Raw genomic sequence first — 17901 nt, forward strand, 5'->3', positions numbered from 1 at the left:
TTTTTTTATTAGAGAGAGAGAGAGAGAGAGAGAGAGAGAGTGATCTCCTGTACTGACTCACTTCCCAGATGCCTGGGACTGAAGCAGGAGTTGGGTATCCCCTCTGGGTCTCCCACATGGGTGGCCAACACTGCTGCCTCCCAGGGTCTGCATTAGCAGGAAACTGGACTCAGGAGTCAGAGTGAGGCACTCTGTTGTGCGATACATGCATCTTATCTGTTAGCTAAACACTTGCTATTTTTTATTTTAGAACAGTTTATGATATGTAACAGCATAATCTTATTTGGGTTGAATTGAGGCTTTTAATTTCTGTACCTGAATATAAGTATCTGAAGCTTTGAGCTGTTATTTCCTTACGCTTTCTCTTAATCCTAAAGATTCAAGTTTTTCTCTTGATGCTGTCCCAGAAATTCTTTAGGCTTTCTTCATTCCTTTTAATCTTTTTCTCCTCTGACTATATAGTCAGCCCGGTTTCTACAGGTTCTGTACTATGGGTTCAACCTACTCTGGATGGAAAACATTTGACAATGGTATTTGTACTGAATGTATAGACTTTTCTTGTCATGTTTCCCTAAACAGTATGTGGTAACAGCTTTTTATGTAGCATTTATAATATTAGGTATTATATGCAAATTAAATGTGATTTAAAGTATATACAAGAACTGTGTAGGTTATATGCAAATACTATGTCATTTTGTTTAAAGGACTTGAGTATCTATGAATTTTTTAAAATTTGCAAAGGGTCCTGGAACCAATTCCCAGTGCATTCCAAGTTACAACTGTATTTTCAAGTCATTGTCTTCAAATTCATATATTCTGCTTGATCCTTTCTGTTAACACAGTATTAATTTTTCATTTCATTGTATCCTTCAGCTCCAGAATTTGTGTATTTTATCTGCAGTAAATTCCTCACTTCCATGTTCCCAATTTCATTGATTTCTCTGTATTTTCTTGTAGTACGCCACGTGTCCTTAAATTGATTATTTAGAATTGTTGTGTAAGTTGTGTTCTTTTGGTGTTTGCATATCTCCTTGGTTTTTCATGTTTCTTGTCTTGATGTTTGCACATGTGGTGGAGAAGTCACCTCCGAGTTCACAGGCTGGTTTTGGAGGGAAAGATCTTCCTCTGTTAAGGGAACAAGAACACTGATTGGGCGGGGTGCAGTTGTTCTGGCACTGGTCAAGACTTCAGCCACTGGTCCTGAAGCAGCTTTGACGTCAATGTTGACAAAGACTGCAGGCAGCTCACAGCACGATGCTCTCAATGTGTGCAGCAGTGGTCACAGCTGTTGGGGTCTTTGGTGTCAATGGTGGCTACAGTCTTCCTGATCTGTCTCCCACCAAGGAAGCTGCAGTTGTGGGATGCCCAACACTCAGTCTAGTGGTCTAGCTAGCAGTCCCACTTTTGATAGAGGTAGCACTGCTAATAGATGGTAACTATGTAGAAGCCATGGAGCTGAGGCCTGAAATAGCACATTTGGCAGCCTTTAGCTTTAGGGTCTAGGGTACTTAGGGCAAGGGTGCACGGGGTACAGGCATCCCCACTAATGAACTGATAATGGTATATAAGGAGTGGGCGCTTGTGAAGTAGGTAAGTGTTGAGTGTGAGAGCACAAGTGTATCTATGGCAACAGTGACATGGGCTAAGATGAGGCCTAGCTCTCTATGGTGGCTGAATTGGTGTCCAAAACAGGAGCACAGAGACTTGCTGTGGTGCAAGCTCCCTTGGAAAGACTATTTGCTTTGGTGTTTTTGGTACTGATCTACATATTATGGGCTTGCAGTAGGGTCTGAAGCATAAGCTCCAGAGCTCTCAATGACAGTAGAAATGGTGTCTTGGGTACACTGGGGCTTGGGGTGCAAACTAGCTTGCTATAGCTCCAGTGTCTAGGCCTGAGTGGGTGCAGTGCAGCCACAGAAACCAGGTCTGGAATATGGACCCTTGCATAATGAGTACAGCCTAGGAGTCAGAAGTATGTACACAAGGGTTGGGAAAGATGGCTGCTCCGGACCTGCAGCAAACAGCTGCTTCATGGTAGAGGTAGGTGGGCATCCATTTCATCTCTCCAGTATCTCAATGACTAATGATGCTGTGACCTTGGTGGAGGTCACTCGCTGATGCTGACAGCTGCTGCTTTGTTCTAAGCTGGCTCTGGCATCTCAGTTACACTGATCTTTCCAACAGTTCTTGGTATGGATATTCTATGTTGTTGAGGATTCTCAAATGGAACCTTGAGCCCTCCCAGGGCTATTTTAGTTTCTGCATAGCTGTCTATGCATTTGTGGGTAGTGGGGAATGAGACTGGTATCTCCTCTGTCATTTTGGTGACGTCTGACATTTCTGTATATTTCTGATTTATGAAGTTTTAACATGATTAGCTGAGACTTGAGAGCCCCTCCCTAACAGACATGATGTTTATTACATCCACTCTCACACCAGCAGGTCAAAAGCCAAGCCAGCCACGCCTAAAGATGGTGGGGGAATCTCTGCCTAGGATGAAGCCACAGCAAAGTGAGGAAGAAGGACTTGGGAACAAATACTTAAGGTACTTTTCCTCCTTAGAATCAGAAAATCGGTTTTATTAATGTGATTGTTTTAAGTATTTATTATATGCTGTACAATATCTGCTGTGGTTTGAGTGTCCCTTCCAAAACTCAGGTTGAAGTTTAATTGCCAGTGTACCTGGGACCTTTAAGAGGTGTTTAGGTTGTCAGGGCAGCCCCTGGAAATGTTTTTATGTTGGCAGTAGGTTCGCCTCTTGCCCTCTGCCATGTACTGGTGTAGTGAGAAGGCCTGCTCCAGATGTCTGTCCCCCTCCGTAGACCCCCAGCATCCGGAACTGTGAGCCAGGCATGGTTCTGGCTGTTGTAATTACCAAGTCTGTGGCATTCTGTTAGAGTGGTACAGACTAACCAGGATCCTGAGGACTTTGTTTAAACCTGAGCAGTCTGCACCTTTTATTTATATAAAGTATTTCCTTAAGATAGCACCTTTATCTTAGTTGCTCTGTAACAGCTCATACTTTGGTGTACATCAGAACCTTTTAGTGGACTTATTAAAACAGACTGCTCTGCTTTACTCCAAAGCTGGAGTTTAAGGATTTGCATTTTTCGTAAGTTCTAGGTAATTGTACTAATGTTTGTCTAGACAGTCACAGTTGGGATACTATAGCTTTGTAGTGTCAGGCCAGTACCTGTAATCTCCCATTTTATTTTGAGCTAAACTGAATGAAGCAAAACCACATGCTTGAAAACTTAGAAGGAGAACAAATTTTATTCTAAAAATAGATCTCAGTAACAATGAAATACCAAAAGCTGGTCATTATAATAAAAAGGGGAGAGAAGGTAACAGCTGAGTTCACTTTAACTTTTTTCTGAAAATACGAAACAATAACTTCTATAGTTCTTTTACAGTTTATCCAAATTAATATTCACATATATCTGGATTGTTTTTATCTTGAAGTAAAAACATTCTTAAGGAATGCAAACAATTAAGTATAAACCTAACTAGATACATTTATGTTTTAAGAAATGTGGTCCAAAGTAAAACATTTGCTTTACATCACCATTTTCTTCCATTTTTGCAAATAACAAACTGCACTGAAAGTACTGGCTATTATATATGAAAGTTACAAATTATACTACTTATATACATAGAGGAAAACAAATAAGTATTTCCAAAGCAGAGGAAACTTTCAAGGCAAATGACAATCCTTAAAAAGTGGTTTTCTAGCTTCAAAGTGCTAAAGAAACAAGTATTCAAGAAAAACTTCAAGCCAATACACAGAATTTTGAATGACTTGCAGTACTGAAATACCAAAAATGTAGGAGACAAGTTATAGGCCTCCTCATTACTAACGTACATTTTGACTATATCTTCCAAAGAAATGAAAGCAGTGGTTGCAGGACCAGAGAGTAACATAGACCTCAACCATCAGCCCACATTTCAGCCTAACTAGTCGTGTTTCATAGATCCAATCATATCTGGATTTTGGATAATTATAATCATCAGATTGTTCTGCCAAAATGTGTAGTGATGAGACACATCAAAATCCTAGATAGCTTGTATTTTATGTCTGTTAAATGTTAGTGAATGCTCATTAAGACATCTTGGCTTATTTCTGGACTTTGAGCAATTGGTGCGATTTAGTTTGGCCTCTAAGATAAAAATATTTTAGTATTTAGTGTGACTAAATACCTCTATTGTTAAAATTTGACCCTGAGTTTAAGTGCTGGAATATAAACTGAAAACACTCCAAAAATACATTGGCTGATAGTGATGTCCATACAATACTATGCTTTTTTTCTTTCCATTAACATAATTTATCTGAAAGTAACTCCCTTTTAACACTAGAGTAAGAAAAGAGGAATACCAAGTGAAGGAAGCAGGAAATTTCCTGTTTATAAATGTATTCCAAAATACAGTGTGATTTTAGTATGCAAATGTCATTTCCTAAAATCTGAGTAAAATTGACAGTGCACAAAATGCAGCATTTTCATCATTTAGGTTGAACGGCCTGGGAATAGCCTCCTAATCCCTGATTCCATAAATACAGCATTAGCTTCTGCTACAGGGAGCTCTAAAGCATACTGTTTAGGAGATCACAGAAGGGACTGCTGTTTTACAGTTAGGTGTGTTTAGGCTCCATTAAAAATTTTTAGCTATTGAGAGTAGCTCTACATTTCTCTAGAAATATTCACTAAATATAAGATTTAAATTAACAAGTGAATATAAAACAAAAGCAATTTCCAGTGGTGACGATTTTCTCACAGTAGCAAATAATCTAACTTCTAGGAGTTTTCCCCCTGTAATATCAAGATTACTTAAACTAAACCCTTAAAACACTATCATGTTAAAACACTGAAATTTACCTAAATTACACAAAGAAAAAAATTATATCCACTAACAATTGAAAAGTCAAAAGAAGTTATGTTAATAGAGATACACGCCTGCCACTGTTCTAGTGGATCTTAAGCAGGCCTATGCTCAGGTATTCTTTGGGGTTTTATTTGAACATTTTGTGTATGTATTTGGCCTCTACACCAACTACTACACTTTTAAAATACATACAATGTTGATGCTTTCTTAAATCATGCTTCAGGTCTGGTTGACTCAATTGTGTGGCATTAGTTAACATCCTGCTTTGAAAATCTCAAGTGCTATTATTCATTTGCCCCGATGCCATCCTGCCCTACAGTGAAGATGCCTTTCATTACTGGTCCTATGCAATCAATGCCACAAAAGTGGGGTAAGGTTTTTCTAAAAGTAAATACCATTGCATAAGCTACAAATATTCATGAAAACCCAAACCAAGCCCTTGTTACCTTTAGTAAAATGATGAATCTTCATATTCATGTAATGTGTTGTATATTATATGTATGGCCTGATTATACTATTTTCAACATATTATACTAAAAAACAAAATTGACAGTGCTGCATCAGTACTTCTTCTTTCCTTGGTCCTTAGAGTTCCTTAAATGATAGCATCATGTTCATCACTGTAATATCAAAGGTTAGAATTACTTTGTTTTATATTATTTGTACCAAAGCTACTTAAGTTCATATTTTTCAATAATGTTAGAACAATTTCAAGCTTCACAATCAAAGTTAAACTTTACACAGAGCAGTAACAATTAAGCATGCAGAATAGTGTAGTGGGAAAAGATCCTGATAATGGCTAAGGTAAAGACTGCCTCTCAAATCTCTGCTCTGCTTGTTAGTGGCTGAGTGACTTTTAACAGTTAGCTACTACAGCCCTCTCTATAAAGAACAACAAAATTCTACCCATTTCTCGAGCCAGGACTTTATATCCATGGCCGTTTAATTATCACAGCAACCCTACACAGAAGGTTTTTTTTTTTTTTAACTCATTACCTCATTTATAGAAGTTAAGTTTGCACGTGAATGCTCCTGACCAGGCACACTGGTGCCTGTATTTATTTAAGCATGGGAAGGCACCCTGCTAACTCAACAGCAGAACCAGACTCAAACAGAAGTCAGGCTGTGGGGTCAGAGGAAGTAAATTGCTACTTAATGGACATGAAGTTTCAGTTATGCAAGATGCATACCATACTGTAGATTGAGCTCATGTGACATGTCTTACCACAATTAAACCAAACCACAAGGATATCTTTTAGCTTCCTGGAGAAACAGTAAGGTAGCTGAAATTATGATCAGTGTGTTAATCAGTATTACCCAATAGATGAAAACTTAGAAATACTAGATGTAGGTGGTCTGCGTTCTGTTTCTCCGTGGGATAAACACTAAGTCCTTACCTATGAAATGTCACTTTTTAATGGCCTCAGGGAAAACTACTAGCGTTAAAATGGATTTAGAGAAACATAGTCAAACTGTTAACACTGTAAGACACATTGTAATTTCAGGGATGTTAAAATTTGGGGAAAATAAGGTGACTTTAGTTTTGACAAAATATGGTAGTTGTTTTTTTTTTTTTTTTTTTTTTTTTTGACAGAGTGGACAGAGAGAGAGAGAAAGGTCTTCCTTTTACTGTTGGTTCACCCCCTAATGGTCGCTGCAGCCGGTGTACTGAAGCCAGGAGCTTCTCCTGGTCTCCCATGGGGTGCAGGGCCCAAGCACTTGGGCCATCCTCCACTGCACTCCCGGGCCACAGCAGAGAGCTGAACTGGAAGAGGAGCAACCGGGACAGAATCCGGCGCCACAGGCAGAGGATTAGCCTAGTGAGCCGCAGCACCAGCCAAAATATGGTACTTTCACCACCTACTGACTCCCATGTGAAAAAAAGATTCCTGTTAGAGTCAAATGTCCACAGTCTGTGTTCCCTTAGGGGATACTACATGGATATGTGAGAAAAAAATTTATCCACAGAGCTAAAACTACTTATTTTGTAGTTAAAGTGGTTTACAATGAATAAATAGCACATTTTAAATTAATCATTTCACTATGTATAGCTTCATCCTTAACAAATACTGTATTTAAAAATGGTGTTTAACGTACTTACTTAAATGTGCCTATTCGTTAGTTGGTAAAAGTTAAGAAAACAGAAATCTAGAGATTTTTAAAAATATTTTTAAAATCTCTAAAGCATTTTAACTTAGTCAATAAGAATGTTTCTAGTTATGCCTTTAATCTGAAAAAAACACTACCCTGTTATTCTTTTAAAATGATTTTGAGAAGGTTAATATATGCAAAGTAACTATGTAAATAAAATTTTTAAGTATTAGTAATGTAACCTACTCGATTTCATTTTGATTCAGCCCAGTATGTCTTTTTTTTTTTTTTTTTTTTTTTTTTGACAGGCAGAGTGGACAGAGAGAAAGGTCTTCCTTTGCCGTTGGTTCACCCTCCAATGGCCGGTGCACCGCGCTGATCCGAAGGCAGGAGCCAGGTGCTTCTCCTGGTCTCCCATGGGGTGCAGGGCCCAAGCACTTGGGCCATCCTCCACTGCACTCCCTGGCCACACCAGAGAGCTGGCCTGGAAGAGGGACAACCGGGACAGAATCCTGCGCCCCGACCGGGACTAGAACCCGGTGTGCCGGTGCCGCTAGGTGGAGGATTAGCCTATTGAGCCGCGGCGCCAGCCCAGCCCAGCATGTCTTAAACAGTTCTGACTAGGGATCGGTGGGATGCATATGTATATGACAAAAAAGGGTCATCTATAATATTTACAAGCAAAAGAATGAATTGGCTCTTATGTGTCTGAAATGGGCTGTGTCACCCCAAAATTCATGTTAAAATTCAAACCTCAACATGACAGTGTTTGGGGGTGATTACATCATTAGGGTTGTGCCCTTAAATAAGACAATGCTAGAGACTAAGCTGGGCCTCCTTCCAGGGATACAAGGAAAAAGTCTTAGAAGTCTGTGGCCAGGGGCTGGCGCTGTGGCGCAGCGGGTTAACACCCTGGCCTGAAGTGCTGGCATCCCATACGGGCACCCGTTCTAGTCCTGGCTGCTCCCCTTCTGATCCAGCTCTCTGCTGTGGCCTGGGAAAGCAGTGTAAGATGGCCCAAGTCCTTGGGCCCCTGCACCCATCTGGGAGACCTGGAAGAAGCTCCTGGCTTCGGATCAGCGCAGCTCTGGCTGTTGTGGCCAATTGGGGAGTGAACCATCGGATGGAAGACCTCTCCCTCTCTGCCTAACTCTGACTTTCAAATAAAAATAATACAAAAAAAAAAAAAAAAAAAAGGCTGCAGCCTGAGAGAGAGAGGTATCTCACTGGACTTCTAGAAAGGTGAAAAATGTTTGCTAGTTTAAGGCACACAATCTGGTAATTTGTTATAGTGTTTGAACTAAGACAACATAAAAGACAAAAAAATTATTAGAACAGCAAAAGCTGAGATATATCCCTAAGACCTTTGGAGCTATAGGTAGTGCAGATGTGGTTTGCTGACTGGGAGTTGCTGATAAAAAAAAAAGATTTATCCATCTATCTGAAAGTGAGTTACACAGTCCATCCACTGGCTCATTCCACCATTGACCACAACAGCTGGAGCTGCGCTGATCCAAAGCCAGGAGCTTCCTCCAGGTCTCCCATGTGGGTGCAGGGGCCCAAGGACTTGGGCCAGTTTCTACTGCTTTCCCAGAGAGCTGGATTGGAAACAGAGCAGCCGGGACTGGGACCAGCGGCCTTGCCCATCACACCACAGCACTGGCCCCGATAAAGATAGTTTTACTAAAGATAAAATGTTCAAGTATATTATTTATGCTAACAACTCATTTAAATTGTCAGTGAAAATAAGGCTGTTAAGAGTAATTTCTTTCATTTCTCTTTGAGTTAAAAGCAAAAACCAGGGGCAGGCAGTGTGGTACAACAGGTTAAGCCACTGCTTGGTACACCTGCATCCCATATTGCTGTGCCAGGTGGAGTCCTGGCTGCTCAGCTTCCAACCCAGCTCTCTGTTAACAGGCAGGGAGGCAGCAAAAGATAGCTAGGTAGCTGGGACCTGTATAGAGGTTCCTGGATTCTGGCTTCATCCTGGCCCAGCCTTGGCTGTTGTGTGCATTTAGGGAATAATCCAGCAGATCAGAGATCTGTCACTCTGACTTTGAGATAAATAATCTATTTAAAAAAGGGAGGGGCCAGCATTTTGGTCTAGTGGGTTAAGCCACCACCTGCAACACTGGCATCCCATATGGACTCTGGTTCAAGCCCTGGCTGCTCCACTTCTGATCCAGCTCCCTGCTGATACACCTGGGAAAGCAGCATCATGATCCAAGTACTGGGTCCCCTGTATCCAGGTGGGAGACCTGTAGCCTGGCCCAGGCACTGTGGCCATTTGGGGAGTGAACCAGTAGACGAACTTTTTCTCCCTTGCTATAACTCGTTCTTTCCTTTTTAAAAATTTATTTGAAAGGCAAATTTTTTTTTAACCAAGGATGCTTTTGCAGTACCACCAACAGACACTAGGTCATTAGCCTAACGAGATGCAATATTGTATTTCTCATGTAAGCAAATGAAGAGTTGGCCAAACTTTAGTATCTGGTTAAAAAAAAAAAAAACAGAATGTTTGACACTAGTAAAATGAAAACATTGTAGGTATAAGTATCCACTTTCATTCGCAGATATTTGTAATAACAAACCTATATATGAACAATTTACCTTCAGTCAAGAGGGATGTAATGCGAATATAACTCAAATCTATGAATTATTCATGCCTGAAATGCACACTTGCTCATTTTGTCATAATTATAAATATGCAGAGACTTTCAATAAAAACTTACATGGTTCTATACCGAATGCCTCTTCTTGAGTAATACATTTTGCATCCAATGTAAAGAATAGATAAAACTCCCAGTGTTAATACAATACCACCAACAAAGCTGCCAGTATCAAACTTTGATCTTTTACTTTCTTCAGAATGAATAGTTGCTGTTACTAGAAGAAAACAAAACAGGCTTTAGTGCTTTAAAAAACAAAAACAAAACAAAAAAAATTAAATATTCTGCATTTCTGTGTAAGAACACTGAATTGGGGATGAGGGGAAATCTAGAGTAAGTTTCCATGTTAATTTTTTGCAGAATGGAATGGTATCCTAAATGCAGCATATGACAAACTGGTTGATTTTCACACATACTTGTTGCTGATGAAGAAACAGATGTCACCGTACTGCTGTGAGTAGTTGTGGTCATCGAGGATGTCGACATCTGGGCTGTGTTATGTGAAACACTTGTTTTGCTTGTAGACTTTAAGGTGGTGGATGTCACATTTGAGACCCCTGGTGTTGGTGCCATTTTAGACGTGGGTTTCACAGTTGTGGCTGTCATGTTGCTCGAGGTCAAGGCAGCTGAAGTTGATGAATTCACAGCGCTTCCAGAAGGCTCACTTGTATTGTTAGAAGGCACAGGTTGGGTTTTATCTGCAAGAACATCAATAATTAACATTAAAACTGGAACTATCACATAGGGACTAAGATCCCACACTTTCCTATAAGTTTCAACGGACACAGATACAGCAAGAGTTCCAACAAAGTGGCAACAAAGTACTCAGGAATTTGTGAAGATATGAAAAGGAGTAAGATGTAAGCACACGTAAGTTACAATTTATCAGGGTAAAACCAGCTTCCTCTAACGCATCAGGAAGTGAAAGACCATCATCACAGAATGTGGCTTGCTGCAAACTTTGTCCTGGTAATAATTACCCATAGTTGGAGGCTATTTCCAAAACTATTTCTGAAGCTCTAAAAACCCAAAAGACAATTGTATATGAGAGAATAGGGCTGGCACCGTGGCTCAAAGGCTAATCCTACGCCTTGCAGCACCGGCACACCGGGTTCTAGTCCCGGTCGCCCCTCTTCCAGGCCAGCTCTCTGCTATGGCCCAGGAGTGCAGTGGAGGATGGCCCAAGTGCTTGGGCCCTGCACCCCATGGGAGACCAGGAGAAGCACCTGGCTTCGGATCAGCGCAATGCGCCGGCCGCAGCGCACCAGCCACAGCGGCCATTGGAGGGTGAACCAACAGCAAAGGAAGACCTTTCTCTCTGTGTCTCTCTCTCACTGTCCACTCTGTCAAAAAAAAAAAAAAAAAAAAAAAAAGAACCATTAAGCATTAAGTGATGACTTAAACAAAGCCTCATTACTTCATACCTGCAACTGAGCTTTTCCTTTTTTAGCATGGAACAATATTATGTATAGAAAAAGTTATAGATACTGATCATGCCAATACTCTGAAACAAAACTCCTAACAATAAAAAAATCTATTGTGTGTCTCATTTGGTAAAGTTTTTTTTTTCCCCCTTTGGGGTCATAAGGCCCACAGCAAATCTTTTTGTGCTAGCACTATTTATTTCTGTATCCATTTTGTAGCTCTCAAGGTTAATTTTCGGGTTTAGTGGTTTCCCGTATTCTCCCATTTGACTCATTATGTCCGAACACTAAAGGTGTAAAGAATTACCCACTGTGTCTACCTGCTCTCTTCCACCAGTGCCCCCAGGCCCCTCTACCAGGAATGATTTTTTCATAGATTACCGTCTTCATTTCCACAACTACTTTGGACTTATTCTTGAAAGATTTTAGTTGTTTGTTTTCACTTTATAGACTGATTTTCTTTTACTGCTTTGATTCTTCCTAAATTCTCCCTCAGCTTTGGGTCTCTACTCTCTGGTCTCTTCCACTGAGTACATCTATTTTTTTAAATTTATTTTTATTTTTTTTTTGACAGGCAGAGTGGACAGTGAGAGAGACAGAGAGAGAAAGGTCTTCCTTTACTGTTGGTTCACCCTCCAATGGTCGCTGCGGCTGGCACACCGCGCTGATCCGAAGCCAGGTGCTTCTCTTGGTCTCCCATGCAGGTGCAGGGCCCAAGCACCTGGACCATCCTCCACTGCCCTCCCGGGCCACAGCAGAGAGCTGGCCTGGAAGAGAGGCAACCAGGACAGAATCTGGCGCCCCGACCGGGTCTAGAACCCGGTGTGCTGGCGCTGCAGGCGGAAGATTAGCCTAGTGAGCTGCGGTGCTGGCCAAGTACATCCATTTTTAAAAATGGCTAAGGAAATTAATACTTTTATACTACACAGTATAATTACCAAGTAGCTAAAATACTGTCAGCTTGAACTTATCCAATTCTGAATGCTCAATACAGATGTCATACTTTTAGCATTGAAATAATCGCCTTTTATTCTATGCCACCAAATGAAGTCCGTTGTCATGAAATTAGCTCAACAGAGATGCAACATTTATTATCAGATCTTTACAACAGAATGATCCTCGCAGAGTCAAACAATAAACACAACACTGCTTTTGGATTCAACACACAGAGCCTAGTCCCATCTCTCTGCCACGAGACAGTCTTTAAAGAGCCTGTACAGAGTCACATGGGCAAAAACGTAAAGCTGTCTCTCCACTAAGAAAATCCGAACGCAATGCCTAAGCGTTTAGGTACTGACTGGTACCTCCAGAGAGTGACACAGTGAATACTGCAAAGAGATGTTAGCAGATAGACCATCCATGCAGGACCTGCCAGGTGCAAGCTCTAATTCTGTCAGATTTACCCACCCAGTGTCTTCTGGCCTCTGACAAGCTGAGGTTGAAAAGGTTCTTATGGTTTGATGTTGGAGTGTGTCACTGAGCTGTTTCTACTTCCACCTCTGCCTATGGGACTAGGCTGGAATGGCTCCAAGGGAACTACTCAGCTAGACAAGCATCTCCTGGACTTGGAGAACACAGAGGCTAGGCTTTGACTACAGTTAGCTCAAGCCAGAAAGTAAATCAAGGGGCTGGTGCTGTTGTGTAGCGGGCTAAGCCTCCACCTGCGATACAGAATCCCATATGGGCACCAGTTCAAGTCCCGGCTGGTCCTCTTCCAATCCAGCTCTCTGCTATGGCCTGGGAAAGCAGTTGAAGATGGCCCAAGTGCTTGGGCCCCTACACCTGCATGGGAGACCTGGAAGAAGCTCCTGGCTTTGGATCAGCTCAGTACCAGCCATTGCAGCCATCTGAAGAGTGAACCAGCAGATGGAAGACCTTTCTTTCTGTCTCTCCCCTCTCTCTCAAATAAAATCTTAAAAAAAAAAAAAAAAAAAGTACATCAAAAGGCAAGATGCCACAACTAAGCTGTCTCTACTCACAGCAGAACTTGAAGACTGCACCAAGGTAGACTCTACCTCCATGGACAGCAGGTCTTCCCCTCCCATGAACCAAATCAAGACCTCAAGAGTTACTTTCAAAGACAGCTTCCCAAGAATACAGCATTCAGCGTCGAGAAACAGCAGAAGGGTAGAGCACCAAAAGCAAGGGGCTCAGAGGGGGTGGAAGGGGCCAACTGGAGGACAGCCAGGATGCATCATGGGAGCTGAAGGGGGAGGCCGCAGCAGGAGGATCTCCTGGGAACCTCCCAGAGCCACACGTCACCCATTCAGGGGCCACCTTTGCTAGGTGGAAACATCCCAGCCACCATGGGCTTTCTCCCCTGCAACCTCTCTAGGCTTGACAGAGTTAGTGTCACAAGTAACCCAAATGAAGAGAAGGGGTAGAACAAGGAAGGAAACCAACACTATGGGCTTCTAAGCCTGAGGTATTAGGGTTGAATTATGCCTCACAGTGCCCCCAATTCATATGCTGATAAGGCCTGGTACCTCAAAATGTGACCTTATTTGGAGATAAGATCTTTACAAAGGTCAAGTTTAAAAATGAGACACAAGGGTAGGCCTAATCCATTATGCTGTCCTTATAAAATAAAAGGGGAAAATATGGAGAATGACACACATACAGGAAGACCACCACCTGAAGTCACAGGCAGAGACCATGTTGATGCTTCTACTCCAAGGAACACCAAAGACTGCCAGCAAATCAGCAGAAGCCAGGTGAGGGTCATGGTCTCCCTGGCAGCGCTGTTGACACCTCGATCTACTCCAGCCTCAGAACAGAGAAAAGAATGTGGTGTTTGGGCCATCAAGTTAGTGGCCATGTTATTGCAGGCACAGACAAGGGACTCACGCTGCTACAAGGTTTTCTCAGTTACAACAAAGTTTCTCCGTACATGTAGCAGTAACAGTTTTGATGAGCCAGTTCCTTTTACAGACCTTTGCAACCAGTCACTATGAGGTAAGTCAGCATGTACTTGTTAGACCAATCCAAAATTTATTTCAATAAAATGAGATCATCTAGAGATTTCTATCAGAGACATGGGAGCTTTTCTTTCTGTCTTAACTCCTGGTCTCTACTAACATAATCACAAGAAGGGAAAGCAAAGCAAAGGTCTGTAGTAACAGCAATCGTGCCCCTTCCTTCCCAGTAGCGGCAGTGTCAGCCCACACAGACAGTACAGAGGGCTGGTACAGTCCACTGGGGCCACCAGAATCCCACATCAATGGCAGGCATCCCATATCAGGGCACAGATGTGTCCCAGCTTCCTACTCATGTACCTGGGCCCATGTCATCCATATGGGAGACCAAGGAGTTCCTGGTTGCGGCAGCTCAGAGCGAACCAGCGTACAGAAGATTCTCTCTCCCCCACCCCTCTCTCTATCTCTTGCCCTGCCTTTCAAATAAATGTATCTTTAAAAAGGTGACGAGCACACATATGGGTATGAGTATTATTTTGGGGCCACCGTGAAAGTATTCAGTCTATTCAGTTTTCTGTTTCTGTTTCACGGTAAAACTATTTGTGGTGCCCAATTCTTCCATGATGGAATCAGAACTTCAATTTACGGAGCTCCACTCTATCAAACATGGGGATGTGTTCCAGGCACAGCAGGTGCGAGCTCAGACTTTGCATCAGTTCAACCACTGACTTGCTGGGGTATCTTAGCCAGGTTTCTTAACGTCTCCAAGATTCACTATCCTTCTGCATCTGTTAGGTAGGAAGACAGAAATTAGCCTATGTGTGTGTGAAAGGGGCCCAAGAGAAATGGCATCATAGGAAAGGAATGTGGCAGCCTCTACCGCACAACGTGGAAGCAGCCCAGTATTTTACATTACAAAGTTCTGCCCATACCCCCTTCGTACCCTAACCTTCTCACTGCCCCCCATGAAAAGCACCCTAGAAGACTCCTCTCTGCCAAGAGGACTACCAAGTCTTTGCACATCAGGTAATAAAACCTCAGGAAGAATTTTACCCATCACTCAAACGCTTTGTCTAGAAGAGCCCCAATCTGAATATGGACTGCACACTCATCTCTCCTGACACCTGCCTGGCCTGTCAGGTGTGTTCTCTCCATGAAACTTTGTAATCTTGCTTACCCCAGTCTCAATGAATGCCATCCACTCTGACAGATGCCCCACCCCAGCAAACCTCACTACCTGGCTTACCACTGCTCTCTCACATCTGGATTCTTTCTTGTGCAAAGACAGGAACCTCTATTTTAGTCATCTCTGCTCACACATCTGCAAAACAGGAATGTCACGTGGGGCTAGAACTAGATCATCTGTGGTGAGCTTTTAGCACACTGCCTACTGTGGTGGAAGCATGCAAGGATTTCTTTTTTTAGCCGCATTATAAAGTTCCCTATAGGATGCTGAAGAATGGGCACTAACTGTATCTCTCCATTTCATGGTTACTGTAACTGCTACCTAAATAACATCCTGAGGACACGGTTGGGGGTATTCTCAGTTTATTGATGCAAACAACCAGAGAGAAGTGACACCCCAGGCCACCTTCTCAACAAAACCCAGGATACTCTGAAGCAGTCTGTTTTGTTCTCACTCTAAACAAAAGTACTGAACAAACTACCTTTGTATGACTGTGTGCTGAAATAACTCTTCTCAGTCCCATAACCTGGAGTCTAAAAATATCCAAGTGCCATTTTTACCCTTTAACCTAAATATTTCAAACTTAAGGGTAACTCTTTTCATCAGGGTATCAAAGACACATTTAAGCCAGAGTTGAAAACATTTTTTCAAACCTGACATTTTAAAAGAGGACAGTAGTAGCTTTTCATTTCTTATTATAGTTGTCAGAACTCCTGAGCTATTTAAGATGGTGTTATTCTGAGGAATCTAAGAGTGGTTTGTTGCTTGAGTGACTGTGAGAGTGACTACTCTTCTGTGGTGTCCTGGAAAGTTTTTCTAACTTGAAAACCTCTTTCCTGCAGAATATTTTATAACCTTACCCCATCAACTAAATATCAGTGTAATAAAAATATTTATTGTATAGGAAGCAAAGAAACCTTCAATCATTGTAGAGTCAACAGATTCATCCTAAAAATTCTTTATCTTTCACTTCAGGGTGTCATGTCCTGAACCCCGGTATCTACCTGGTGTTTCTCCATATTCCACTCCAGTTCATTCACTCTGTAACCAGCATCTCTTAATATCCCAGCCAGCGGGCCAGTGCTGTGGCGCAGTGGGTAAGGCTGCCGCCTGCAGTGCAGGCATCCCATGTGAGCGCTGGTTCAAGTCCCGGCTGTTCCACCTCTGATCCAGCTCTCTGCTATGGCCTGGGAAAGCAGCAGAGGATAGTCCAAGTCCTTAGGGCTCCCACACCCACGTGGGACCCAGAAGCAGCTCCTAGCTTCTGGCTTCAAATCAGTACAGCTCCAGCCATTGCAGCCTTCTGGGGAGTGAACCAGTGTATGGAAGACTGCTCTCTCTGCTTCTCCTCTGTGTAACTCTTTCAAATAAATAAATCTTAAAAAAAATTTAAAAATTCCAGCCAGTACATTCATCCTTAATTTTCTGTCTCAAAATTTACCCTCTCAGATACTTTTAAAATTTTTTTGTTTTTTTTGTTTATATTTGTCCCTCATTTTTTTTTAACTTTTATTTAATGAATATAAATTTCCAAAGTACAGCTTATGGATTACAATGGCTTCCCCCCCATACCGTCCCTCCCACCCGCAACCCTCCCCTTTCCCACTCCCTCTCCCCTTCCATTCACATCAAGATTCATTTTCGATTCTCTTTATATACAGAAGATCAGTTTAGCATACATTAAGTAAAGATTTCAACAGTTTGCTCCCACACAGAAACATAAAGTGAAAAATAATAGATGATTTTTTAAATGATGATGAAATCAGATCAGACCTATTGTCATGTTTAATCCCAGTGACAGTCAAGTTGGGAATTGATAATTTCTTTTTCTTTTTTTTTTTTTTTACAGATCAGTTTAGTATACATTAAGATTTCAACAGTTTGCACCCACATAGAAACACAAAGTAAAATATACTGTTTGAGTACTCATTATAGTATTAAATCTCAATGTATAGCACATTAAGGACAGAGATCCTACATGAGGAGTAAGTGCACAGTGACTCCTGTTGTTGACTTTACAAATTGACACTCTTGTTTATGGCATCAGTAATCTCCCTATGCTCCAGTCATTGAGTTTCCAAGGCTATGGAAGCCTTTTGAGTTCTCCGACTCTTACTTGTTTAGACAAGGTCATAGTCAAAGTGGAGGTTCTCTCCTCCCTTCAGAGAAAGGTACCTCCTTCTTTGAAGACCTGTTCTTTCCACTGGGATCTCACAGAGATCTTTCATGTAGGTCCTTTTTTCTTTATTTTTTTTTTGCCAGAGTGTCTTGGCTTTCCATGCCTGAAATACTCTCCTGGGCGTTTCGGCCGGATCCTAATGCCTTTAGGGCTGATTCTGAGGCCAGAGTGCTGTTTAGGACATCTGCCATTCTATGAGTCTGCTGTGAGATACTTTTAAAATTTTTTATTTGAAAGACTGAAGGGGGGGGGGGGGGAAGGTCTTCTATCTGCTGGTTCACTTCCCAAAGGCCCATAACAGCTGGGGCTGGGCCAGGCCAAAGCCGGGAGCCAAAACTTCCATCCAAATCTCCCACAATCTAGCCATCACCTGCTGCCTCTCAGGTGCATTGGCAGAAGCTTACTGGAGGCACAGGAGGCAGGACCCAAACCTGTGCTCCAATATAGGATGAAGGCAAGTGGCAGCTTAACCTGCTGTGCTATGGTACCCTCCCCGATATTTCTAAGCTTATGTATTTTACATAGACTTTGTTTTGTGCATAAAGATACATGATTTTTT

The 17901-nt window shown here is 41.9% G+C and overlaps 1 protein-coding gene across 1 annotated transcript in view; it reads right to left on the reverse strand.

Moving 5' to 3' along the window:
* Positions 1-3254: 3254 nt before the first annotated feature.
* Positions 3255-17901, reverse strand: part of TMEM123 (transmembrane protein 123) — a gene marked incomplete at its 5' end in the record, with an annotated part of 51629 nt that continues 36982 nt past the window's right edge. Inside the window, 3 exons of the mRNA XM_051822414.2 lie at positions 3255-5498; positions 9702-9855; positions 10055-10336. Coding sequence (XP_051678374.2) covers positions 5474-5498; positions 9702-9855; positions 10055-10336 — 461 coding nt within the window. The remainder of the gene's footprint in view (positions 5499-9701; positions 9856-10054; positions 10337-17901) is intronic.

Source organism: Oryctolagus cuniculus, chromosome 1 (assembly GCF_964237555.1).
Source record: "Oryctolagus cuniculus chromosome 1, mOryCun1.1, whole genome shotgun sequence".
Taxonomy (NCBI): domain Eukaryota; kingdom Metazoa; phylum Chordata; class Mammalia; order Lagomorpha; family Leporidae; genus Oryctolagus; species Oryctolagus cuniculus.